This window comes from Anarrhichthys ocellatus, unplaced genomic scaffold (assembly GCF_004355925.1).
Source record: "Anarrhichthys ocellatus isolate YVR2014 unplaced genomic scaffold, GSC_Weel_1.0 scaffold1, whole genome shotgun sequence".
Lineage (NCBI taxonomy): Eukaryota > Metazoa > Chordata > Actinopteri > Perciformes > Anarhichadidae > Anarrhichthys > Anarrhichthys ocellatus.
The window spans coordinates 9,705,151-9,732,172 of NW_022280031.1; the positions used below are offsets into that span (position 1 = coordinate 9,705,151).

General features: G+C 40.6%; 5 protein-coding genes and 3 non-coding genes across 9 annotated transcripts; 3 read left to right on the forward strand and 5 right to left on the reverse strand.

Moving 5' to 3' along the window:
* The first annotated feature begins 782 nt into the window (after positions 1–782).
* nek4 (NIMA-related kinase 4) lies at positions 783–9,338 on the forward strand. 2 transcript variants are annotated; one of them, XM_031854724.1, is made up of 17 exons: positions 783–822; positions 1,860–2,246; positions 2,891–3,157; positions 3,257–3,454; positions 3,543–3,650; positions 4,076–4,230; positions 4,466–4,601; positions 4,865–5,524; positions 5,617–5,667; positions 5,783–5,932; positions 6,361–6,525; positions 6,801–6,867; positions 7,127–7,239; positions 7,429–7,520; positions 7,645–7,847; positions 7,929–8,062; positions 8,457–9,338. In XM_031854724.1, the coding sequence occupies exons 2-17, from the start codon at positions 2,160–2,162 to the stop codon at positions 8,553–8,555; spliced, it is 2,685 nt and encodes an 894-aa protein (XP_031710584.1). In that variant the 5' UTR covers positions 783–822; positions 1,860–2,159; the 3' UTR covers positions 8,556–9,338. The 2 variants fall into 2 exon arrangements, with proteins under 2 accessions (XP_031710584.1, XP_031710593.1); XM_031854733.1 differs by having other exon boundaries at positions 7,432–7,520.
* Positions 9,210–10,575, reverse strand: spcs1 (signal peptidase complex subunit 1). The gene is made up of 4 exons (XM_031854745.1): positions 10,421–10,575; positions 9,937–9,996; positions 9,753–9,839; positions 9,210–9,482 (listed from the first exon to the last, which is right to left on the reverse strand). Exons 1-4 carry the CDS (start codon positions 10,454–10,456, stop codon positions 9,357–9,359), a joined length of 309 nt encoding a protein of 102 aa, XP_031710605.1. The 5' UTR covers positions 10,457–10,575; the 3' UTR covers positions 9,210–9,356.
* A 278-nt stretch (positions 10,576–10,853) lies between these two features.
* glt8d1 (glycosyltransferase 8 domain containing 1) lies at positions 10,854–14,553 on the forward strand. Its single transcript, XM_031854512.1, has 9 exons — positions 10,854–11,181; positions 11,350–11,448; positions 11,567–11,771; positions 11,888–12,005; positions 12,116–12,200; positions 12,316–12,428; positions 12,537–12,703; positions 12,803–12,915; positions 13,425–14,553. Exons 1-9 carry the CDS (start codon positions 11,166–11,168, stop codon positions 13,607–13,609), a joined length of 1,101 nt encoding a protein of 366 aa, XP_031710372.1. The 5' UTR covers positions 10,854–11,165; the 3' UTR covers positions 13,610–14,553.
* Positions 14,291–19,927, reverse strand: gnl3 (G protein nucleolar 3). Its single transcript, XM_031854499.1, has 15 exons — positions 19,836–19,927; positions 19,580–19,638; positions 19,264–19,404; positions 19,016–19,129; positions 18,842–18,922; positions 18,616–18,751; positions 18,418–18,521; positions 17,637–17,790; positions 17,376–17,463; positions 16,957–17,134; positions 16,673–16,815; positions 16,338–16,474; positions 15,602–15,735; positions 15,305–15,374; positions 14,291–15,206 (listed from the first exon to the last, which is right to left on the reverse strand). Exons 1-15 carry the CDS (start codon positions 19,846–19,848, stop codon positions 15,112–15,114), a joined length of 1,647 nt encoding a protein of 548 aa, XP_031710359.1. The 5' UTR covers positions 19,849–19,927; the 3' UTR covers positions 14,291–15,111.
* Positions 15,914–16,051, reverse strand: LOC116388167 (small nucleolar RNA SNORA47). Its single transcript, XR_004213060.1, has one exon. It is a non-coding gene; the product is annotated as a small nucleolar RNA SNORA47 (small nucleolar RNA).
* On the reverse strand, positions 16,549–16,623 carry LOC116388178 (small nucleolar RNA SNORD19). Its single transcript, XR_004213065.1, has one exon. It is a non-coding gene; the product is annotated as a small nucleolar RNA SNORD19 (small nucleolar RNA).
* Positions 17,931–18,068, reverse strand: LOC116388162 (small nucleolar RNA SNORA47). Its single transcript, XR_004213059.1, has one exon. It is a non-coding gene; the product is annotated as a small nucleolar RNA SNORA47 (small nucleolar RNA).
* A 1,458-nt stretch (positions 19,928–21,385) lies between the features above and the next one.
* LOC116384289 (zinc finger and SCAN domain-containing protein 22-like) lies at positions 21,386–25,202 on the forward strand. Its single transcript, XM_031848803.1, has 2 exons — positions 21,386–21,615; positions 22,832–25,202. Exons 1-2 carry the CDS (start codon positions 21,402–21,404, stop codon positions 23,755–23,757), a joined length of 1,140 nt encoding a protein of 379 aa, XP_031704663.1. The 5' UTR covers positions 21,386–21,401; the 3' UTR covers positions 23,758–25,202.
* The last annotated feature ends 1,820 nt before the right edge of the window (positions 25,203–27,022 follow it).

Sequence of the window (27,022 nt, forward strand, 5' to 3'; positions counted from 1 at the left end):
TTATCTTGTACTTTCATTTCATTACTTTGTTTGTTTTCGCACGTTCATATCCATGCTCAATTGAATCTTTGTTTTGGTTTTGGTTATCTGCGTCTTATGCGAGTGGACCAGTGGGTGCGTTGTTAGTATATACTTTTATGAATTAAATAGAACCACCAATACCAAACCAATCTAATGAATCTATTTGTGATTCATTATTTGTGTGTTCTCAAATAAAACCTAGAATAAAGCCCACATGGACTCCTTGTCTATTCACCCTACCAGGTGCAAACAGACTTGGTTACACTGAATTTGTGTTGTCTCAGCTTGTGGTGGTCTTGTGCTCCATCTAGTGGATTGCATGACCCCAAACAGGCAAAGTCAAGTATAAGGCAAGTCTACAGAATCAATCTGACCGAAAGTATGCTGTGATGCTGTGAATCAAATCGGGTGCACTTTTAGGCTAAGTAAACTAAATATTTGTGTTGTGCATTTTATTTGTTTTCATTTTGATGTCATCAATGTTTATAGTGACTATTTGCTTTTTTAAATTACTATTTTATTTTTAGATCTTAATTCCCATACAATTGTTGCATTTCTTTATGGCAGACAGGTTGAACTCATAACTTTAACACAACGATTTAATGACCCAACATTTGGCCCACCGGCAGGGCCTGGTATTGTGTGCTGGCTAAATGAAACCCAACCTGATTAAAATAATTGATTACACCTGTGTTTTTATTACACCCAGGACTCTTGCTTTACCTCTGCTACTTTTCACAACTGCCAAGACACAAAACTACTTGCGGTACAACTAACTCATGTAGCCTTTATATTGACCAGGTATGCTAAACCATAACCAATACCCTGAAGAACACTATCATGTCAAATCGTTGGTAAATTATTTTTCCTTTACACATATGCTAAACTGTAAGCTCATTGTCTGCTTTACACTAAGTTTGAGATTCTATAAGACATTTTTTTGCAAATAAGTACATGAGGTTATTAACATTAGACACACCATTCAAAACTAAAAGCCTGCCACCGAAACACCACACTCAATCAATGCACATGAGAAATTACCTGGGACTAATTGTCACTTAGAAATAAGAGCTTAAACACGATATATAGGATTCAGGTTTGCTCTTTGGTGGGTGTGAGGAGGCCACTTTTGTAGAGAGAGTTAGAGGACTTTAATTGCAACACATTTGTTTACAGTACAATACAGAATCTATATTCATGTCATCTTCAGTTAAAGTAATTGTGTCTCATATTGTTATGAGTAAATTAGTATTTTAAATTTAAAAAAATGTATCTGTTCCCCCATTGCATTTGTGTTCATATATATTGACAGCAGGCTATATGAAAATGTCAAAAACTTTAGATAATAGTGTTTTATACTTAGCACTTATAATACATCAGGTTGCATGTAGAAAGAGCTATTTATTTGGTGTTCGTGTGAAGTTGTGAAGCAAAAATACCAATTTATATATTTTTGAATGAAGTGTTTGCTTTTAGACGAGATGTAGGATAATTCATATTTTGTGTATTTGTTTTTTTGATGGCCCAGTATATAGAAATTGTATTTTAGCAATTGCACAAAAAAAAAGAGAAACATTCAACAATTTGGCATTGTACAATTGCAGGTGAGAAAAGATACACTAAGAAATGTTGAAACCTGCTTCTGGGATCTGTCAAAAACGCAAAAACAATTTTGATTTAATTATTATACTTCTACATTTGTAAATAAAGAATTTATCAAGTAAAAGCAGGGCATTTATAAAGAATGTCCCTTCTTATACACAGTCCATAGAATGGCCTATTGGTGCAGCTGCTTCTGAACGTTCCTCTAGTAAAGCTGTTACTGTTTCTCGATGCAGACGCTGGTGGGCGCTGTGGTGCACACGGCGCTGTGTTCGTTCCAGTCGGACCCTCTCGTCGTCGTTGGCAGTTAAGGTGACAGTTGCCTAGTGACGAAAAACTATCGAACTGCTGCTGATTTCCTGCGTTTTCAAAATCTCAACGCTGGCACAAAGTGAGCTAGTTAGTGCGAAGTTTTCTAAACAGATTTCATATGCTTATCTCTGGAGTATGGGACGAAATAAAACCGTTATCGTTGCTGGAAAAGTCGCGTAGCGTTTTTCAGCGTTTTCAGGGGTTATGAAGCGTTTTGAAGAAAAATGAATAATTATGTTTTCATCAGGGTCGTTGGTAAAGGGAGCTATGGGGAGGTGAACTTGGTGAAACACAAAGCCGACCGAAAACAGGTGAGAAACAAAAACCTATGTGTGGAATTCAACACAGCCAACAATAGCTCAAATATAAACAACGTAACGTTGTAGCTTTACTGCTCAAAAGACCCAGCTAAGCTTCAACTAGCTTAAAGTTAGCTAAAGAATGCTAAAACCTCACAGTCAACATTACGCTCTTTGACGTTATGTTTGAGATTAATGGAGCAAACGCTTTAATGTTAAGACATGACGAAGCAAAGTAATAATTAGTGAAGGTAATGTTAACCTCCTAGGGTTTGAAACAACAGGTTGATTATTTGAACCCATTCAACTATAACAAACTGGAGCTGGATAATGAATGCTATAACCAGCATGGTGTCTGTTATCCCTCTCCTGTAAAGGACGTTTTGTAGTTTGGTCTTGAGATGTAAAACAACAAAAACAAATTCAGATGAAGAAGAGTTGTCATTAACTTTAGCTAAAATCATATATGTGTGTCAATGTAAATTAAAACTGAGTTCTGTTCATTGTATACTGGTTGAAAATGCTCTTATGGTGACTTTTAATGTTTGATTCCAAGCGTTTTAATATCTGAATCTTGTCCCTTTTCACAAAAATAATGTTTTCCTTTGTTTCCAACTGACTGCATATTTTCCTTCTTTTTTTTTTTTTTTATACAGTATGTTATAAAAAAGCTGAATTTAACAACCTCCACAAAGCGGGAGCGGCGTGCTGCAGAGCAGGAGGCGCAGCTCCTTTCCCAGCTGCGACATCCCAACATTGTGACGTACAGGGAGTCTTGGGAAGGAGATGACTGCCAGCTGTACATTGTGATGGGTTTCTGCGAAGCCGGTGACCTTTATCACCGACTCAAACAGCAAAAGGGGGAACTCTTACCTGAGAGGCTGGTTGTGGAGTGGTTTGTGCAGATAGCCATGGCACTACAGGTGTGGTTTGAAAGTGAAAGGCCATGCAAGGTCACACATCATTTATATTCTTTATACAAGTTCGGGACATCTGAAGTCATTTGTGATTTTGCTTTGCAGTACCTGCATGAGAGAAACATTCTTCACCGGGACCTTAAAACACAGAACATCTTCCTGACCAAGATGAATATCATCAAAGTTGGAGACCTTGGCATTGCACGAGTCTTGGAGAACCAGAATGATATGGCCAGCACACTCATAGGGACCCCGTACTACATGAGTCCAGAGCTCTTCTCTAATAAACCCTATAACCACAAGGTAATATGGTCGTTCGCTCAGACACTGTGTAGTTTCTTTGTGACGGGTCATCATCGCTGCTTTACAAACCGATGTTGTTTGTTTCTAGTCAGATGTATGGGCCCTGGGCTGCTGTGTGTATGAAATGTCCACACTGAAACACGCCTTCAACGCCAAGGACATGAACTCACTGGTTTATCGCATTGTACAAGGAAAGGTGGGTTTCATCTTTTTACATATATTTGATTAGATATTCTGTTAAGGTCAAGTTTGAATGGTTTTATTTTTGATACATTGTTATACTTTTCCAGGTGACGGCAGTCGTCTTTTTGCAAACGGATACGTATTTTAGTATTTGATCTGAGGCTCACGTTTGTTTGTCATTTCCCGAGAGCCTCAGAAGAGTTCCTGGACATTATTTGTAGCTCCATAAACTGACTCGAGTTTGGAATAGTCTTAATTTGTCCCGAGGAACCACAAATGAATAAGCGGTTGGTTTTCAATTGGTAACTTTAGCAATCTTGATCGGGAGTTTAGTAATTAATTGTCTTTTATACAGTATGCTATTTTTCCAAAACCTGATTCTGGAAATGTAATTTATTTCACAATGACTCACAACTATTTCTCTGGTTTTCTCATCAGCTGCCACAGATGCCCGGTCGGTATGATCTACAGCTGGGAGAACTGATCAAGAGCATGCTGTGTAAGAGACCTGAAGACAGGCCTGATGTCAAACTCATCCTCAGGCAGCCATACATCAAACGACAAATTGCTATGTTCCTCGAGGCCACTAAGGAGTAGGTAGCACTGACGGCAGACTGACTTGCTGTTATTTCTAATGTCTTTAAAGCAATATTTTGTCTGCAAATTGAATTTATTTCTGTGTATGCTTCAATTGGAACCATTTTCTACTGTCAGATATGTTTCTACCCCCCCCCCCCTGTTTTTGTTCCTTTGCCACAGTGAGCTGCTAGCATTGAGTAGAATCTATATCTTCTCTTATATGTTTATGTTTGATTTGGTTCTTACCAGAAAAACTGCCAAGTCAAGAAAGAAAGCTGTGTGTGGCAGTGGTGATTGTAGGGCCAACAGTGGACCACCTGTGGGGTCTTATCTGCCAATGCCTGAGAGAAGTGCCCAGCCTGAACCTCTTGTCCGGGTGAAACGCGTGAGTGACTATAGAATAGTAAGGCTGTAATACTATAATACTGATATATATATTATAACATTCTAGAATATTGACAGTTGAACAGTTTCTGTGTTTTCACGTATTGAAATGTATTCCATAATCTTCTTATAGTGAGAGGTCAAAACCAGTCCAGTGGATTGCTCCAGTTGAACCCGTTTACCCAAGCTTCTTCACCTCTGAAGTAAGCCAGCGAATCGTCAGTGTTGATTCTGTTTTTAGTTTTTTTTTCTCTTCATCCTCAGAAAGAAGAGAAATCACATCAACATAAAGTTCGGGACGGCGTCGGAGACGACACTCCGGTCCAAACGCCGCGGCCACCCAAACCCTCCTCAGCCGATGCTCTTGAAGCCAGCATCGCATCTCTGGCAACGATCAGCAACATCGATGTCCAACTGCAGGAAGACGAGGACCCGATAAAGAGACAGGTGCCGGGGCCCCAGTCAGTTGTGTCACACCACCGTCGAGGTAATGAACCTATAACTCGCAGTGTGCACAAAGACAGCAAGGGGAGAGGAAAACCAGATCCCTCTCCACATCCGTCCCCTGTTAAGCCCCCTCTGAAGGCGGTATCAGATGAGAGGAGGGCATCCAATGGATTGTTAGACATTAATCCACAGGCCACGCCGAGCCCCGGGGATACATTTTCTGTCGGTGGGGAGAAACAGACGTCAGATGGAGGTGATAAGGATGATACCATGGAGCTACTTAAAGAGGCTGACATGCAGAACCCGAAGCTGGAAGTGGAGAGCGAGGGTACCTTTTCTATCCATGAGAGAAGATCTGCACACAAATCCAACATAGAAAATATTGAAACGGTTGCGGACGTAAATATGGACGGGAAAAGTGACACCGTTACCCTTCTCAAGGGAGCTCCGGCACAACACCACACCTCAGACATCCAAGTAAGTGCTCTAGTGATAGATGGCCGTTTCTATTGTTTCCTCAGGGAAAGATCGTGCCTACTTTTTTAACGTGTTAATTTATGTCTTCATAGGATAGCCTAGAATCTACTGAAAAGCTGTTAGAGCCATTCCCTCCAACACTGGTGAGCATTAAAGTTCTTGTACTCTTTCTGTGAACTCTAGCCAGAATAAAGCCTATAAGCTGTATTGTGGAAAGATTTTTGCCGCAGTGTAAAAAGTGTAATTGTGTCTGTTCAGGAGCCCGTTCGAGAGGAGTCTCCCTTACCGGCAAATAAGCTGGGTCCGACCACTCCACACCAAACTCCTCTGTACGTGTCATCAGACCCGTCTGTAGCGCAGCAGCACAGAGGCAGGGACATCAGACGGACACATGGGGATCAGGACAAGGTAACATCAGATACATTAGCTAACGATTGTCACGCGATACTTCGGATCGTGAAGTGGAAGTTGGGCTCTTAATTCAAATATAAAAGAATCTTAAAGCAGTTCACTTACATGATTCAATGTATCATTGAGGCTAGTGCCTCATGGGGAAACAGGAAATTTGAGAGAAAGAAGATTTTACTTTTGCTTCTGACTTTTGTTCAGCTGCTGTCTTTCTAAAACGAACCATCACATTGCATTTGACGCTCACAACTTATGCTGAGTTCAAGTCAAGATATGATTGTTGAAAATATCTTTTGAAAGTACATTTTTACTATACTACTATAGCCAGCCAGTAAATATGACAAATGTAATGATCAACACTCAGTTGATTCAATTAATCTTTTTTTATATATTTTAATTTATATTTCTCTTTTTTTGCCTCCTGTTAGTCCAAGGTGACTGCTCCTCGACCTTTACCTCCACTTCCTGTAAAGAGCATCGCCACGGATGGCAGGAAGAGGAGCAGCAGGGGCACAGAGGGCAAGAAAGCCAGCGTAGCTGCAGCCTCCACATCAGTTAGTTCCTCTGCGGATGGATTCCTACCACTGCCACAGGTGAGAGTGCTCCTCCACCTGCTCACTGTATACAGCTGCTTTACTGCAAATACGTGTATATCCATTCTGCCTGAAGCAGTATTTTTTTCAGTCAATGTAAAGCATTTGAGGCCATAGTTTGGACTAAAAGATTGAAATATTAAATAATTACAAAAAAATATGAAAACATTATTTCTGTCCTAATGACTGATGACTTTGATATATTGGTCTTTCTTGCTGAAATCAGCAGATGAAGCCTATTAATCACAGAAAATATGGGTCCATTGTATTTCCAGGATCGTCCTCTGTCTGCCAGAGAGAGAAGAAGACTGAGGCAGTCCGGGGAGATTGCCAGCCAACCAGGTACTTCCTCTCTTTTCCTAACTGAAGCCTGAGACCCATCACAGAAAACAACAGGAACACTAAAGTTATGGGAGGCTGGAATACAGCAATTAAAAAGCGTTCACTTGCTCACATACACACATATACACTTAATCCCAGCGGGAAACAAACTTGCACATTTTAGGTTGAATATTTTATACATTATTCCAAATCTATAAAAAAAGAGTAGTTAGTAGTTTACTTTTTTCTTTTCTTGATTACTTTCCTGCTCTTTCCACAGATGTTAGTGTGATAAGAAGGGCGTCTTATGATGTTTCTTCCACCAAGGATGAGCACTACAATGCTCCAGTAACCAGATCTGTTTCAGACTCTCTCACTGGGACCAACTGTAAGGTACTGACATCCCATCAATGGGACATTCTATTCTACATCATACGAAGGGAGCTACACTTTTTCCAACGTCTTTTTGGTCAACAGGAAACGATGTGCCTTGTGATTCTAATGAGATAAGTTTACAGTTCATTTAAAACAGAGGCCTGTGTCAAAATGACGGTCACAACAGTGGGATGTGTTTCATCAAAGCAGGATAAATTGGCGGAGCAAAGGTCTGATGAAGATGAGTGCAGCTCATCCACAAGTTCCACAGAACGTTCGGAGGGAGACTGCAGGGAAAGGTGAAAGACACGACTAGAGAATGTAGTCACCATACTGATTTATATTTATATTATTAGCTCTGGAAAATCTATATTGACACATTTGCTGTGTAATCCATGATTTATGCCGGAAAACTGAATCCAGCGACATGCAAGATTTAGTCCACATGATGACCCAGACGTTGAGTATGGATATTGTAGACGCCGTGAGTGAGGCGGACAAAGGCAGCTTTGGCTCTACAGCTTTACCAGAATTTAAACTGAACAGGAAGTACAGAGATACCCTGGTGCTTCATGGGAAGGCTCGAGAGGAAGCAGAGAATCTCTCACTGGGTGAAATACCAATCGGTGAGATACTTTTAAACTCTATTATCATCAGTCAGCCCTTCTGGAGCTTTCTTGTGTTTAACCAGCTTCTCTCTCCGAAAGGCTCCACGTCTGGTCCCGCCAAGATCAGGAGAGCCATAGAACAGCTGAGAACAGATGTGGTGAAGGGTCTGGGGGTTAAGCTGCTGGACAGAGTTCTGGAAATCATGGAGGTGGAGGATGACACCAAACGAGAAGTATGCTTTTAAAGAAGTAAATCGCATCACACCAAATCATATACACTGTACCCATAGTATAACATGAGACTGTTCAGTAACATTTAGTTAAATACATTATGCACTTCTATACCAACCAGGAAGGGTAAGCGAAGTCACAAAGATGCAAGTTATATACAGCAACTGATTTTCTAATGCATTGTTTAGCTTAATTTAATGTTGTCTTTATGCATGGAGCTACAAGTGGAATAAGTTACCGACTTCTTAGTTTAAAATGATAAGTAAACCTTAAGATACAATTTTATATTCTTACCATATCAAACCTTAGAATAGATTAACTTGCCATGCACAATATCATCAATTGATCTGTGATGTTCATAATGATCACAGTTGGCCTCCTCTTTTCTCCCTGCAGCTGTGCCTTCGTGACCAGATGGGAGATGAAAAGTACCAAGCGTATGCTGTGATGGTGAGGCAGCTGAAATTCTTTGAGGATATTGCCGTCAATGTTTAGTGAGAATGCTGTGTATACGGGAGCGTACACATTTCTATGACACCACTTGTTAAGAGAGGCAAGAGTCTTGAAAGATCTCAAACAGGAAACTTTGTCTTTGTTTTCAAACGGTCATTATTGTTCATGAAAATCTGTTTCCTGCCAAAAAACCAATCTGCTTCTCTGGCATTGCCACTTTCTGGTTGTCATGGAATTTCCACAATGCACCTGCTCCTGTGCGAGCAAGCTTATGTAAATGACTGTAAAGCTGTTTTCCCCTCATTCTTCAAACACAGAATTTGTTATTTTTCCTGTAATTTTCAGGATTTCTATGCAAAGATTTTGAGTCATGTTAAAGCATTTGTTCTACTTTTAGTGGATACTTGTGATTATTTATAAAGAAAGCTAGAATTTCAATAACTGTTTTACCTATGCTGTATCTTTGAAGATCACTTCTGCTGTATTGTAGCTTCTTAAACACAATAATGTGATAATGTATTGTAGATATTAACATTTAAATATTTTCTATTAAATCTTAAATGTTTTTCTTTTGTTCACACCCATTTTCCATAATGTTGAAGACCTCAATAAAATATTGTTTCATTGAGAGCAACGAGAGCATCGTCAATAAGTCCTGCAAAAAAAATCGATTCTAAATAAAAATGAAATGTCCCATTTATAAAACAGAATATCAGATGTTTATTTTTTGGACACAAGTAATTACTTATCACTGTTACAATGTTTTCTTTCCCAAATGCGAACTGTGAGACAAAAGGATGCATTATCAGGATGCGTTATCAGCCGAGCAGGACCAGATGCGAGTTATTTGTGTTTCTTCTTCTTGAGAGTTTCCTGAGGTTTTTGGCTGGACTCCGGGCTGATGTCTGGAATTGGTGGCTGCCAGGACAGAGGATTCTTTCTGTACATGGGCCATGGAGGCAGTGTCAACTACAGTAAAGGACAGAAAGAGATTATAAAATGCTGTCTGGTAAAGCCTCCCAGGAAGAAGTATTTACATCGTATACAACCACAAGACAGGCAACTATGTGTCATAATGTTGTCAAATTGTACTAATCTATCGCATTATCTTGTGTAAACAGACTAGTGGCTAGTTAATTATACTGGGAGCACAGTGTAGCTATGTATAGTGCCTTCCCTCAAATAAAGCACATAAAAATGCAAAAATAAAAAAAATAAAAATAAAAAAAAAAAACTTACCACACAGGATACAACAAAGCCAGCCAGGACGATGTACACGGTCCACCCAAATTGTTCAACGATCAAACCATACACAAATCCAATAGCCTGGAAAGAGATAAAAATGATTATCAGTCAACCTGACAATAGGTAAAAACTCACTGCCGTACTAGTGCGATGTTTTGCAAGAGTCATGGTTAGTTACCGCTGAAATGAGTATTATTCCTTGGAAAATCTGTTCAGCCAGTTTTTGGCCTTTATAATCCTGTAACCCAAGAGAAAGAGAAACATTAATAACAAAATGAGCACAGATTGAGGTTCGGAGGGTGGTGGGTCCACCTGTGTAAAATAAATAGCTGGTAAAACTTGGCTGTTGCCCACAAGCTTCGTTTACCGCTACACTAACCTTAGGAACAGGTTAAATAACATTACAGTAATAAAGAATGAGCTTAATGGCTATACTAAAGTTAACGTTACAACAACAAAATAACGGTTGCGTTAAATGAATACTGGATGGTTGGTTATCTCCTAGCTTTGAAGGATATCACAATTTGAACTAGCAGCTGTTACCAACGTAACGTTAGTTTAACCACTGCACTGGTTAACTTCCGTTAGCTTGAAATAATAGCATAGATGAATAGCGAGGATAACTATGCAGCTCCACAACAAATACGATATTCATCCCTTACCATGTGCGAGGGGATAGATTTGAATATAGACAGCATCTTTCCACTGAAGAGTGAACGAGCAAATACGGACAGAATTAGGCTCAAACGATGGCAGGTTGGTTGCAAAGCGAAGCAGTTTGACTTCTGGTTTTAAAAAGATACGTCGTGTTGTGAAGGACCCCTCTCCGACTAAAGTGCCGATGTTGTTGACGGATCTGTTTTCATAGTAGGCGAAAGCGTTGCCTGTCTAAATGACTGCCCATCAATATGCTTAGTGTCTATTAGCTATCCTAGATTAAGCATAGAATTTTTTTACCTAGCCATTTAATCATATATACATACCAATACTAAACTATTTAATTTTGTTGCTGGGAACAGCAAGCAAATTGAATGTTAAAATCAGGCAAACACATGGGCATCTATTACTACGTGCGCGTTTGTTGTCGGAGAGCGTTCAACTTGATGTTGAGTTGGCAGTTTGGCTGGAGCGTAAATTACCGTTGCTGTCCTATCCGATATATTTTAGTAGCTTACTTCCCCCTGCGCCGTATATATTTTTAATTTAAGCATATAAACACACAGTTAAGAGCCACTAATTTGATGGTCCCGTTGTGTTTATGCAGCAGCAATCCTTGGTTTATGTCAGTCTTCAGTAGCTAGCCAGCTAATACATCTTGGGCTGCGCTCAGATCAACTTTGACATTTTCCCCTGTTTTTATTTTGAACCTTTATCAGGCGTGCTGGAGGAGCAGATGAGGCCGTTATCATGACACTGAGGAAAGGTGAGTCAGTCTAGATGCATGTTTGTTATCATGTCTAGATAGTGCAGTGAGAATGTAAAACAACATAGTTAAATAGGAACATTAACATTCTGCATTACTCAACAGATGTGTGTCTTTCACAGTGTACCACAGCTATCATTGAGATCAGTTCTTCACCGTTTCTTTCAGTAAACGTGGTCATTCTTTTGCTGCTGGCTGTTGCCTTCCTGATCATAGTCCAACGAAATCTCCTCAACCTCGGAGACATTTTACACATGGAAACCCCAGGTATGTTTCTCTTGGTGCTCTGTGCCTTCTTCTCAAACTATGAAGTGTATTGTTGTAAATATCTCATCAGACAAAGTCACTGCATTATTTGTGAAATCCTCAATATGTCTGCATTCAGATGCGAGTCTTCCCTTTGAATCCGAGTTGTCTCCGGAGCTTCGACTAGAGTCTGTGAGGAAAGGAGAGGAGATCCCTGTCCTCATCACTGCTGTCGAGGAAAGACTCGGAGCTGTGGTTGCTGCCATGAACAGTGTCTATCAGAACAGTAAAGCCAATGTCGTCTTCACCATCGTCACCCTGAATGACACGGTGGATCACCTAAAGTAAGACAATGGAGCTTGTATGTCTTGCTGAAGAAGAGAAATGTGTGAAAAGTAATTCTCATTTGATTTAAGTGATCGTTCTCTGACATAACTTTATCTCCTTGTTTCACCAACAGTGTTTGGCTTAGTAATACGCGGCTAAAAAATGTCAAATATAAGATAGTTATTTTCCAGCCTGAGCTCCTCAATGGGAAAATAACCAAAGACACTCAGACGCTGGAAGCTGCCAAACCGGTGAGACAACAGAATGTTTTATCACAGTGCCGGAAGAAATATTCATACTTTCGTTACTGTTTACAAATGGTTGTTCCTTGCCAACTTTGTTCTGATGGTCTATTTGTCAGTTGACTTTTGCCAGGTTTTATCTACCTGTGTTCATACCCGAAGCAGAGAAAGCGATCTACTTGGATGACGATACCGTTGTACAAGGTAAGACACCACCATAAAGAAAGAGAGCTACCGTGGCCATAAACTAACAGTAAGAGAAGAGGTTCTCTGGAAGGGATTTTTACAAATGGACTTTGCCTGTTCTGTTGGATCACAGGGGACATTCAGGAGCTTTATGAAACCAACCTCAAACCAGGACACGCAGCTGCCTTTTCGGATGACTGTGATTCAGCGTCTGCTAAGGGCATCATTCGAGCTGCTGGAAATCAGGTGGGCCATCTCTTCCTTGAGTTATGCAAAAAAAGAAACTATTCATGACGAATATTGTTATGCAAATGTCGTGACATTTGATTTTAAATAATGAATCTCCTCCAATAGAATAATTATATAGGTTTCCTGGACTTCACGAAGGATGCTATCAAGAAGCTGGGGATGAGGGCCAACACGTGCTCCTTCAACCCCGGGGTCATCATCGCTAACCTGACCGAGTGGAGGAACCAGAACATAACCCGGCAGCTGGAGGACTGGATGGAACTCAACACACAGTATGTTACTCACACTGGTGAAAAAGATGCGTGAATATTGAGGCTAGTGGACTCCTTCTGTTAGAATTAAGCTGAATAGTTGTTGGTTTTTCCTTTTAGGGAGGATCTGTACAGTAAGACACTAGCAGAGAGTATCACCACCCCTCCACTCCTCATTGTTTTCTACAAACGTCACTCCACCATCGACCCGATGTGGCACGTCAGGCATCTTGGTAAGTTCTGGCTACTTACTGAAGGGAAACTAAAATACATGACATGCTTTCTCAGTCAACCATTGGCTGTAGATCCAACACATTTTAGATACAAGACTAATTATGGTTTCCCATGAAAGCTATTATGATAATGCCACATATGACGGTATCCACAATAGTGACAAGACATGCGCCGTCTAAGTATTATCAAGAAGCTTTTATAGTGGTGTTAAATAAATGGTTCAACATATTGACGGACGACAATGGTATCAATCTTCTCGTGTAACTATTGGCAATATTGGGAATTAGTGTACCTCCCCAAAATATTGAACTGTTTCTTTAACGGATCTGTCAAGGTTTATTGAGGCAGTTTTCTGTTGTAAAAGCATCAGTTAAATTATATAGAAATCACAACTGACCTAGGTTGTCTGTTCTTTGTGAAGGATGCAAGTTTTCAGGTTAAAATATTTGAATGTTGACTCAATATATGATGGTCAGTATAAAAACTCATATTATCATTTGTTTTTCAGGCACTACAGGTGCTGGAAACCGCTACTCCCTACAGTTTGTGAAAGCTGCCAAACTCCTCCATTGGAACGGACACTACAAACCCTGGGGGAGGACATCCTCCTTTTCTAACGTGTGGGAAAAGTGGTTCATTCCAGACCCCACAGGAAAATTTAACCCTGTGCGAAAACACACAGGGGACAACTAGACTGAAACATTCGGTTTCAGGAACTTTCGAGCAGCCAAGCAGGACCACGCCGCGTGGTATCTCAGGATCTAAGTCAAGCCTTTTCACTCGCCACTTCTGTAATCCTCCGAATTTGTAGACTTGTGTACTCTCACATTCCCTTGAACAGCTTTTTTCTATACCCAGTGCATCTTGTTGCTTAGAGCGCACAAATATCTGACCCATGCTTCTCAAAATGTTCTGTTTAAAGAGGATCGTTTCACGAAAGAGGCATAGACTGTGTTCCTCCCTGTGATAAGAGAAATATTGCATTTGAAGAGTATAATGTTAATAGACATGTATGCATCAATCCCAGGCCACAGCAATGAGATACCTTGCGACAACCATGTGCAGGTTTGTTTACATGCAGCTCAATACTGACAAATTCACTTTATTTGTATACTGGAGTATTTTAGTTACCTTAACTACGATACAGCACAGCCAGTCCAGTATTAGCCACACAGATCGTGTCATTACCTCAATCAATACTTCCTGTGGAAAAGTAGCAAGTTTTACACTTAATTACACATTTATCAGATCCTTTTAACAGTAGTCTGTTCTTAGTGCATCATTTGTTACAAAGACGGTTTATCTCCCTCTTCCTCTATAATCCCATTATTCTGAAACGGATTGTTAATCCAGGGCAGCGATTTAATGTTGCACTGCCATTGTGATTCGTCCTGCCTATCATTTATAATAACTGCCATAAATGAACACTAAATCTGCCCCTCATGCTAAACTCCAAGTGTTTTTAATGACATTTTATGCAGACCACTAAGCAAACTACACCTCTGCAGAAATGTAATGTTTGCACAATGTCCTCATGCTTTGTAACCCTTCAGTCAGGATTTTTATAAACATTGCTTTGCCGTTGTAAATATTGGTCATCCTTTGTATGGCACATGAAATAAAGATTTTATCATTTACATACAAAAGGAGGGTGAATTAATTAAGAGCCACAAGCAAAGAAAATGTGGTGAAAACACATCAACAGCATTAAACTGCTGTAGTGTAACTTTGTTTTATAAAAATATAACAAATGAAGGCTTTGTAGAGGGTTTATTACATTTATAGTACATCGTCTATATACAGTATTCTGCATGAACACAAAAACACAAATGACCTCTTGACATTTAAAACAGCCGATTATTCACCAACAACATCTGGAAGAAGTCAGGATATATACACATGACCACATAGACAAACTATTCAATTATGTTAACTGAAAAATGTTGTCGAGGATGAAGGTCCTTGTCTGGAAACGGTCTCACCGTCGTCCAGATTCAGAGTTTAAAGGCAGGGCACAAACACCAACGACTGCCCTGACACCACTCAACTAGGCAGTGCCTTTTAAACTGGGATTCTGAATCAACTGCCTGTCATGAGGTGATCAAAGGCACCCTGACAGTGATTCTGTATGTCAGCATGTTTGGGTATGCTGACAACTCCACATCTGCATGTCCTCCAAACAAAGAAAGCAGAGCTCATTTAAAATGCGTGTTGAAGTCATAGGCGTCATCTGTTGTCGCTGCAGAGCGGCTGATGTCGACAGACTGGAACTGCACCTGGCCGGGTTGTTCTGGAAGACAAGTCGAGACGTAAAAATAAGCCCCACTAGCTGGATATTTTAGTAATAAAGAAATGAAAGTTGTTTAAAAAAAAAAAAAATGCCCTTACTCTTGAGTGGCGCCGTCTGTGGTTTATCTGGTTCTTCGGTTTTATTTGCCTCCTCGGCACTTTGTACGGGCTGCAAGACAAGCAGATGTTTTAATTATTGAAAGTCCAACAACACTCCAGATGCAAAGTGATTTGAATGAGAAAGGTCCAGCCAGCAGGATCAGAGTTGGATTAGAAGTCTTCATACACAAATCAAGACATGAATTTTTGTCCTCATTTCCTGGAGACCAGACTGCTAACACTATTTGAAGAATCTGTATCGTCTTGCAGTTAAAAAACAAAAACTTCTATTATTACCTCATCATTCTGCTCTGCTGCTCCCTCTGCAGCAACAGGTGTTTCTTCAGAGGAATCGAGGACACTCAGCTGACCTGCAGTCGGGCCTTTAGAGATGAAGCCTATGCTGCTGGCCTGGCTCGGGAATTTAACACCTGAAAAGCAGAAGTTGTTTTCAGCAAAGAGTCTAAAAGCCCATAAGTGTCAGTTAAAAGAAAGCACCATCCACAAATGAACTAAGTTTTGTTTTGGTTTTCATTTCAAGTGGCTGAAACTCACTGTCTGAACAACACAACATGCACTTATTGGAAGATATTTCTGAAAAATACATTTATTTTGTTAACAAACACACTACAGATGAGCTCTGCTTGAGACAGAGCCACGTGATAAGAGTGGTTTGTGTGTTATTCTAGGAGGTTATAACCAGTTATAACAGCACAGCACAAGCTGCTCAACCTTCTCAGTCCTCCACATTACAACGACGTGACAACATGTTTGTTTTTAACGTAAGAGGGGAGAACATTTCACTTCACGCCTCAAGTTGAAAAGGTAAAACTGTATTGATAGTTGACCCGTCACACATTTGAATTGCAATTAATCTAAATTCCGACTATTAAAAATTCTAATTATATTACATAAAACTGGATGGGGGTTAACACGTGTTGGTCAAAACAGTGTGGAGGCCCCTAGCGGCACCAAGAGGCAATGTTGCTCTTTACACAATATGTGAAGGAATCACATCAAACACCACCGTTACCTTTCAGAGTTTCCTCATTGCCCTTCTTCAAATTGTCCAGATCCCAGCCGCTCTGCATCTCTGTGACGACAGCATCGGACATGTAGGCGGGGAGGCCGTGGCTCTCCGGTGCCTTACAGTGGTAGCTTACCTTGGCTCTGAGGGAGACACAGACTTGTGTGAGATCAATGGAGACACAGCACCACCTGCTTACATAATGCAGCTATTCTGGCACAGTGTTGGGATCAGAGTTGGATTAGAAGTCTTCATAATGAAATCTAGACTTGCGTTTTTGTCCTCATATCCACACTGATGCACTACAGCTGCCAACACTTTGTCTTCATACAAACACTCACCCTGTCCAGTCGGCGAGGAACGCTGTGGCCGCCTGCTGCGTGTTAGGAACTCCACCCTTCTGCAGATAGCCACGCTTTTTGGCAAAAAGGGTTAAAAACTCGAGAGAGTTTCTGAAGTCTGGGACGTTGTACTGGAGCATGATCTGAAACCATCAGAACACATAACCTCAAATTATTATTAATTTTTTTTTTTTTTTTTTTTTTTTTTAAAAACTCGCTTTAAATTTCAATCAATCTAACCAGTTCACTCGACACATCTCTCCTGTGATGGGAGCTCCTCCTACCTGGCTGTGGTCACACTGTTTCAGCAGAGTCCTGACAGCTTCCAGCACATTCTGCTGGCCCTCCTCCACCTGCAGGCTCCTCAGAGCCATGGAGGCTGGTGGGTTTGACACTGACGCCACAACTCCTGGGCTGTCTATGAGCTTCACGTTCTTTAAGATGTGCACCTCCTGCATGGATCTGAGGGGGGCAACAGGCAACATTTGACAATTAGTATGAACTACAAAAAAAAGTATGTAGTTAATAGTAAGTAAGTAATATGTTAATTATAACTTCAAACAATATGAACTCAATCCCACAGTAATGTGCATAACGCTTACAATTTGTAATTGCCAGTTCTGCCGACTATGCACTAAAACTGATCGCACAGAAAATGCTACAATTGTGTTTGGAGCTAATGTTTTTTGGCCTAGTCACTCACTTTGTGATGCCTCTCTTAATGCCAGCATTGCATGCAAGGATCCCCTTCATACTGTTGATGATGCTGCTTTTCCCCACATTTGGAAAACCTGAGGGCAAAAAAAAAAAAAAAAAAAAAAAAAAAAAAAAAAGAAAAAAATATGATTGCATCAAAATTTTGTACTTTGAGCAAACTCAAAGAAATGAACAACCAGAATTGACAACTAACATAATACAATGTTAAACTGAATTCTGTTTTAAGTAGGGATGCTGCTGTGCTTACCAACTAAGCCCACTTTGAGGGAAGCTTCATCCTGTTTGTTAGCAGCAAAACTTGTGAGGAGCTCAGTGAGACAACCGTCTCCAGAACAGGCCGCTGCTCTGGATCGGTCCAGGACTTCATGGGAGGCCACGATCCTGCTGCTCTTCCTGGCTTGCTGAGGAAGACGTTACCAGAAAAGTGAAGTTACTTGAAAGAAAGTACCGCCCACAAATAAACAAAGTTTTTATTAGTTTGCATTTCAAGAGGCTGAAACACTGTCTGAACAACATATTGGAAGATATTTCTGAAAAACACATTTTGTTAACAAACACACTACAGATGAGCTCTGCTTGAGACAGAGCCACGTGATAAGAGCGGTTTGTGTGTTACTCTTGGAGGTTATAACCAGTTATAACAGCACAGCACAAGCTGCTCAACCTTCTCAGTCCTCCACATTACAACGACGTGACAACATGTTTGTTTTTAATAATAAACAAATCCAAACTGTAAGAGGGGAGGAGAACACTTCACTTCCCACCTCAAGTTGAAAAGTTAAAGCCGTCTTATTGATAGTTGACCCGTCACACATTTGAATTAAAATGAATCAAAATTTCGACTATTAAAAATTCCAATTATATTGCATAAAGCTGGATGGGGATGAACATGTGTTGGTCAAAATAGAGTTTGGCGGCCCCTAGCTTGTAGTCGAGACACAGGTTCATAAAATGACGGTTCAGTGTCTTTATAAACCATTATACGCTATAAATCTAAATATGTGTTCTTGATCAAATGCACCTCCTACCACGGTTTTGTCCTTGATCTGTGTTGATGCTTTGAACGCCACAACTGGAAATTCCAGTTGTAAGCACTGTATCCACCTCTCCACATTTTCTATCGGTACCAGATCTGCAACACAGAACATCAAACATTTAGAGTCCAGACAACACACTCATGTGTTCTTGACTATGAGCCAACATGGCAGTGTCTCGTGTCCACTTACCTATTTTGCTTAAAACCAAGATCAGTTTTTTATTGCCTTCCCTCTGCAGCACCGCCTCCTCCAGCTGTGGACACCTGCACCCCAGTGGATCCCGAGCATCGAGGACTTCTATGACTACATCAGATGCATCAATCACCTGAAAACGAGAGGGATCACGCTGAAGATTATCAGGTGAAAGCCATTCCTGTTCTCCTGGAAAACACTGACTGGGATAGGGAAGGTTTACCTTATTTAATTCAGAGCAAAGGTAGTGTTTGGAGTTCTTGTCTGGGGCAGCCGGTTTCTCTGGCTGCTTCTCAACCACATCCTATGGAAACAAGACGCCCCGCAAAAATAAAAGTCAGTCAACAGTAGTCATACAATTCTGAACCGATGGATTATTTTAGTGTTTGCCTTTTACCTGCCGAGCCTTCTTGGCCGTGGGTTCTGATCCTTTACTCGCAGTCTCCTTTTTCCTCTTCTTGGCTCGCTCCACTATCTTAGTTTGTCTCTTCTTCTCTTTATCCTCTTCAATCTTTGAGACACAAGAACATGTTGGATGAGTATTACAGCAGTCCAACACAGCACACTTAAAAACACTCAAAATGCAAATTTAAACAAGAGGTAGGTGTTGTGATAAACTACGTTAGAAGATTAAATGAGGCCGACCTGTAGCCTCCTCTGCTCCGCCTCGCGGAGGACCTCCTCTTTGAAGGGAGCGCTGCTGGGGACGCCGGGATCTTTCTTCACGCGTTTGCTCACTCCTTTCTTCTTTGCCTCTTTTTTTAACTTTCTGTTGTGTTCCCGGACCTAAACATATAAAACAAAAACAAAAAAAATTGTAACTCAATTTCTTGTAGACGTTAAAATAAGTCAAAACGAGTTATAAATTAGCAACGTCAGCAGCGTTCACACAGGCCTCATCGACCGAAAAACTGTAAACGTTTATCTTTAAAGTGACGTTAATAAGAGTCAAAACACTCACCTTTTTCTGTATTTTATAGCGTTTGGAACACGAGACCCGCTTACTTGCGGTCTTCAACTCTGTAGACAAAAGATAGAAGTAAAACCGATTAACGTGGGTCGAACATTTAATTAACATTTAGTCAAAAACGAAGGTAAAGCAGACAGACTGTTGGTGGCTGTTACCGATGAATACAGGTAGTGTAAGGTTGGAAGTATTAACCGAACAATGAAGCCCTAAAATGTGTTTATATGAGCTCATATCAGGGCTTACTTACTTGGTCGTTTCATCGTGGAGCTGCGGACCTGACAATGTGACTGCGCTGGTCTCGCACGTGGAGAAGTGCGCAAGTTTGACGGTTCGTCATTTCCGCTTTGATGGGCGCATGTTTCGCACATGTAGGTTTCGCCGCCTGCCGAGCTGGAGGATAGTAAGCTCATCCGAGAGATTTATACTGACTGGAGTATGGAGGATATTTTGGTAAAAAGGTTCAAATGGATTAGTGTTCTACTACACTGGTATGAATAATCAGTTCATAATTAAACTAAAAAGGAACGGGTAAAATTAAATTGACAATATTAAAGGTTTATTTGAAAATGTGAAGTGATATTGGAAATTGATGATATAATCTAAAATGAAAAACAAGACGCTGACATTTTATCTATTTGATCAATTGCGAGGAAGCCAGTCCTCCAGGTCATGTCATCTTTTTCATTAAATAATTAATTGCTGATAATAAATGTTATGACTGAACGTGAAAAGTAATTGTAAGACTTGTTATTTAATAATGTTTAGCAAATGCAAGATATTTTGCACTTTTATTTATATTTGTATTACCATGTTTTAGTTCACTACTCATATATACTGTATAAGTATCGGCTACATAACTTTATAGCTATTTACATATTGATTTTTGTATATTTAGGGTATTAGCAGCATCCATTGCTTTATTTGTTGTTAAATTTGAAATAGCATATTTGGTACTTTGGCACCTGATTGGAGATGTAACTGTAATGATATATAATCCACACACTGTATACAAACACAATAAGTATAGACTACAGTATGTATCATGGAGCTATGCCACTGGGTTGTTTGTATTTGTTTGTATTATTTTCGATGGCACATTTTCCCACAAAGATGCAGAATGCTTTGTTTGAGCTTCATGCAATAATGCCAAAGCTTGCAGAAATATTAAATATTATAATATATTATAATACTATAATAGTATAATATTAAAGAAGTATTTAGCTAGATGACAAACTGCGTCCCATTTACTCTGTATATCCATACTTTTTACTGATGCTTTTGGAATTATGTAGCTGATAAACTATTTCGACAAAGTACATAATAACATACCAAAACGGCATGTTATACTTTAGATGTGTGGTGACTGGTACATTAATCTACTTTTAGACTTGATGGAGGAGTTTTATGTTTGCGTGAGTTTTTACTTCTTTAACTGTATCATGAGATACGTATTGTGGCTTTATTTTGAAGGTGTAAGATTGTTTTTTGATGCTTTGAGAAAATTGATTTGACAGGAAATAGTCAGGAGACAGCTTTTAACATTTTTATATGCTGAGCTCAGCTGAGCGTTACTGATTACCTCATTTGCAGATCCATAGAGTTTTCAAAATTTAGACATAGATTAATGTAAAATAAATGGCACTTTCACAACATTCAGGCATGTTGTTCTGTCACGTGAGACCCGATTAGAAATACTACAGAATAAGTAGTGTCACAGAAGATCTTTGGGGAACGATGTGAAAGGAGGAGGCGAAGAAGAAGACTTAACTCCGGGTCACGTGACAGGGTCGAGCATCTTTTTGGTCCATTTTGGATGGTAGCAAGAGCGCTGTGCAACCCAAGAAAAATGACCAAACTTCAGTTTTTAAACGTATTTTTGACTGAGCGTCTCATGCTTGCTGCGCAGGAGATCTACAAATCTGTCGAGGACACGATTTTGGAGTACCAGGAGGAGATAGCGATCAGGGAGCGGGAGAACGACCATTTGAGACGCAGGCTGCGAGACGCTGGAATTGAAATATGGCCAGGTTAGCTCCGCTGAAAGCTAACGGTGCAGTGGCGCCCCTTTATGTCCTATCTGCCAACTCTTTTGGGGCTGGCGTTAGGTAGTGTAATGGGAAGGACCGCGTGCAGAAACAATGCAACAACACAACAAATAGTATCAGAGTAATGTTCCCTCACTTCCAAACAAGTTAACTTTAGCCGTTAGCGAGCTAGTTGACTTTAGCTGCTGTTGTTGTGGAGCGGCTAGCGCGTTAGCAACCTTTGTTCGTTAGCCAACCAGCTAGTTTAGCCGACTAGCCTACACCCGGGGTTAGCATATAGCTAACTGTTATATCTGTACACTAGTGAATGTTTTGACACACTCAGTGTACTAATTCACGGTTTATTTGACAGGGTAGGACAGATACACGTGAACACTAACTAAACGGATTCACACTACACTCGTGTCGTGTCATAGTGTTTGTTTACTCCAATTTTAAAACTCCCTACCCCAACAGAGTAGACCCATGGCTGAAACTGCTGTAAGTATTGCTAAAGGTGCCAAATATGTATTATGAGTATGATAAGTATTGCCCTCTTAATTTCAAAACATTTGTAGAGATTTTGTACGTACAGTAGACAAGTCTTTTTTTCGTTAGCAGTGTTAAATAATACTGTGAATGAATGGCATAGTGCACACTTAAAGAATCAAGGGAGTGAATACCTTATGTAGGCATCACATACTGTATTATTGCCTATTATACATACTCATGCTTTCCCCGGACTGTTTTGTATAATATTTAAATAGATTAAACAAGAGAGTCTATTGCTTAGGCCATTATTTTGCTAGGTGAACTAAATGTGTCAGGGTTTTGTTGGAGTACCATTTCTGTTACAGTGTATCACCACACAGTTACACTTTTCTACATGGATGTGTCTAAGAATTGTATGACAATGTGGCGAGTTCAACTCTTTGCGTTTTTGGTGGAAAAAGTCTGGTAAAGGAGTGTTTTAGCGAAGAACACCACATTACTATTTCCATGGTTGGCTCTGCCACAGCTTCTCTGTCTCTCCTGTAAATGGTCAGCACTATAGATAATTCCCAGAAGCAGTAGCTGGTTCACCTTTCTCTGAAAGTATCAACAAACACACCAAGCCATGTAGTTCAACTAGCGTTGCACTATGCAATGTACACTGTTATGTTTACAGCAGTGAAGTTCATATTTTCATCTGATCTTCTTCCTCTTGGTTTGTTCGCAGATCGTCCGTCCATGGCACTGTTGGACGAGGAGGAGGGTGAGCACCCACGTCGTGAGTGGAGTCCCAGCATGGGGCATGAAGAGCGCATCCCCATTCAGATTAAGGATAAAAGAGATCTCCGGGCCAACCAAGGAGAGGATCAGCTCCGTGGCCACGGCTCTTGCAGCACACCAGAGAACTTGTTCACTCCCCCGCGTGTTGTTAACGAGTATCCTCAGGATGGCCCCCACACATCCAACCTCCCTCAGCCTCAGAGTCAAGGTGTGGAGAATAGGGAGAGGGATCCTGCATCTCGAGGCTCCTCGAGGCACGTGAAGATAGAGAGTGGAGGAGGCCACAGAGGCTCGACTTCTTCCAACAGCGGCGCCCAGCCACTCGCACCAGTCAACCCAAACTGCTCAAATGAGAACAACATTGACATTATCGGGGTGGAGAATGGAGGACAGATGGTTGGTGTTAAGGGAAATGGAAGTGGCGCCAACAGAGGACAGGCCTCTCAAATACGCAACCAAGGAGCCAATGCCGTGGACTGCCCTCATCAAAAATCCCCCATTCAAGGCCACATGTCTTCATTTTGCTGCAAGGTTTGTGGTGAGGCGTTTAGTCACGTTGGCCACCTGCACGTGCATGTACAAGTGCACACTCGAGAAAAACCTTATCGCTGTGGAGTATGCGGGAAATGCTGCAGCTCGTCTGGAAGACTCCAGGAGCACCAGCGTAGCCACACGGGAGAAAAACCATTTCGCTGTCAGATTTGTGGAAAGGGCTTCACGCAGATGGCTCACTTGAAGGTTCACATGAGGATCCACACTGGGGAGAAGCCATACAGCTGCCCTGTGTGTGGCAAATGCTTCAGCCGTTCTGACAAAATCAAAAGGCATCTCCAGACCCATAGCCGCGAGGGAACATATTTCTCAGGGCAATGATGCTGTTGTGAAACAGCCCAGTTTGTGAATCATATTGATGAGGGAAACGTCCTACAAAAAGCTAAAATCGCTGCCAATAAAACAAGGCTTTTTTTTTCTCTTCCTACTGTCCAAGAACTAGGGATTCTGCAACTCGTGGAGAAAGTTTCTTATCTAACCTAACACTGCTCCATGCCATAGAATTTGTATTAGCCAGTTTAGTATGTCATTTACTTAATTTTGTATTTGTCACTGAGTATTACATCTCTAAGACACAATTTGAGTTTTTAGCTAGCTTTTCTGAATTATCTAGTCTTTCCATAGTCCTATAATTAGCATGACAAAGTCTTCCACACATGCCTTGAAACTGAGATGCATTGAGAAATGCAACAATGTTCAACACGGTTCACGGCGTATTATCAACCAGTCGCTTCGTATCCATAAGTTTACACTTGAGTTTAAAATCTGCATACTTGACTTCTATCTTGTAATCGTTATTTTACGACCTAAGATTAAGAGTCAGTGCATGAAGTGATCTACATTTTCTCAATTAACTAGAGAGTTGATGGTCTGACAAATGAAGCCTGTGTGTGTCATCTGCCAGCAACACTGCCAGTAGTCCTTTTTTTTTTTTTTTTTTTTTAATGAAGCAATTAAACACTGACACAAAATTTAGGCTAACAAAAAGCCACTGACATGTGCCCATAAACTGTAAGCTTGACTGACTAACTATGAGAAGTCTGACCTAACACTTTTTCTTCTGAGTACTGTTACATTGTTGCAGAGCTGAACACTGCCATCTCACATTGTCGGTGCTTCATGTTGTCCATTGAAATATGGATCAATCTATTGTGAGACTGCTCCACTATTGTGTGAAGTAACGCGATATTCTGTAAAATACCACTGGTCTCGATCTACCATTCATTTTGTGGCGTTTTCTTTTTTTAATGACATGCACTATGGCATCTGTCTGAAACGGTGCATATTTTCACTCTATAATAGGGCCCGACAATAATTGCTTGAATCTATCTGTGGTTCTACAGGGGTTTCAGTCTGCAAATATCTCTGTTCACCTGTGTTTCCACCACAATTTTTCATTCACATGTGAGGTTATTTTTGGAGTGGCCTCGGTTGTGGTCGATTTTCAAGGTGATGGTTTGTTTATTGTGGAATCGGGTAGTTCCTCTGCTCATCTTGGACTGACTCCATGAACAGTCGACCCTACAGTCACCTTTCCTCCTCTCAGGACTAATGCTGCATTCATGACATGAGGGCGTACCAGAAATACTAACGTCTGACTTGAAACGGCTCTTGTAAAAGTCAGAAACTCAGGGTTTGTGTCTTTTCCTGTGGAATTTGTCCCTGATTGTTGCAGACATTAACATGACTTTATCAATTCAAAAAATAACAATTTGCATCTGAACCTCCTGCAAGAAGATGAACTAAAATAAAATATGAAACCTTCAGAGTGTGTCAGAGGTCAGTTGATGCACACTAGTGAACCCTCCTCCGAACGTGATGAATGCAGCATGAGACTACAGCACGTCCTCACAGCTGACCAGCAGCCCTTCACTTACAGTCTTCTGGGACACCTTTGCTCCCCCTGCGCGCACACACACACACACACACTAATGTACAGTGTTGTATCATTGCGTATTAAATGTTATTTTTTAATAAAGTAGTAATTTAGTATCCATTGTAATTGTCTTGTATTATATATGTAAAGAGCTAGCTTTAAGAATCTAACATGAAATGATTTATAGAGGCTAACCTCCAGCCTTTGCATGAGCAGGTCTTCGCATTCAGATGTTACTCTGGTTAGTCGTTTAAGGGAAAGCTCAGGTGTTACTTATAACGGTAACGATGCATCTGTATTCATGTGTTTTAGGGAGTCAGCATGCATCAGACGTTTGAACTCCTTCATTGAATATAGACACAGAACTTTTAATAATTATCACCTGACACATTTTAAGGAAATGTGCCCTTTTCACAGATGGCATGTTGACGTCAGAGTGCGAAAAGCACAAGTGTGAAACAACATAAAAGGACTCGTGTTATTGTGCATGCTGGCTCACTGTCACGGCTTACTGGGGAACTTGAATAGAATAGATCACCATCGTTTATGTTGTTAGAAACACCTGTGCCTTTCCTACTATGACAAGTCAAAATGTCTGCTGTAACAAATGCCCATTGGAGATTACATCTTTACAACAAAAAGATTGGTTCCTATAAAGCATCTGTGTTCTATAATTGTAGTAACAGCTATACAACACCTGATGGGGTACTTTCCATTTCAATGTGTTTAATGCGTTAACTTGACAGTAGTTTTAAAATTGCCACCTGCAAGGTCACATTTTCTAGATGTTTATTATCCGAGTGATTGATTAAATGCAATAAGTGGCTTTCCAACTATATATCGACCTAAAATTAAAAGCAATTAAAAGAAAACGTTATTAAAGTAACCACCGGAAACTGGAGTTTACCTTAGCCATCATAAGATCATAAAGCCTTGTGGTATGTTGTCACAGCCCGGCTCTAAACGTGACAAAAGCAGTATATTAACCAAAAAATAAATCGATATAAGTTAAATAAATGAATGGGAGGAATCTGTAAAGTCAGTAGGATTGGATGTGGGAAAATGTGCTGTATGGGTGTGGAGCTGTAAAAACAAAGACAAGCAACCAAAAGCCACAACAAGGGTGTGGAATGAGAGGAGATCTGCCAACAACTTCTGCTGCTCGAGCTTTCGTGCATGGAGCACACCGGGTCCAGGTGTGTCAATGACACTGATAACTCCCCATTCAGGGCTGCAGCTCTGGAGAAAGAAAGCACACAGCAGAGGAACCGTACAGAGGGGCCCGTCATGTATGTTCAGTTGCTCTACACATTATGAATTCACTGGCAACTGCTAATGTAAACGGTTGTATGCAACCTTATGCTGGAGCATGTTTTTGCACATGGCAGCCTCCATGCTCAATATATTTGAGGAAAGAACATCATTTAGAGAGAGAGAGACAGTCACTGAGCCTGAACAAGCTTTATGCTCCAGTTAATCTTTCAGAACGACTACAAAATGTTTCCAATTCTCCATCATATTTGTCTTATGAGATGTGAAGGAATGCTCAGTTCTGTGGCATTTATCATGGTCATATACAAGTATATTATGTTTCTATGTCGACTATAAAGCAGCCATGAATATTGAGACAAAAGGCAAAATGATGGAGACTTATCAGATCACACTTGCAGTGCGATGTGACATCTCCTCAAGGTGCTGGCAGGTAGGAAA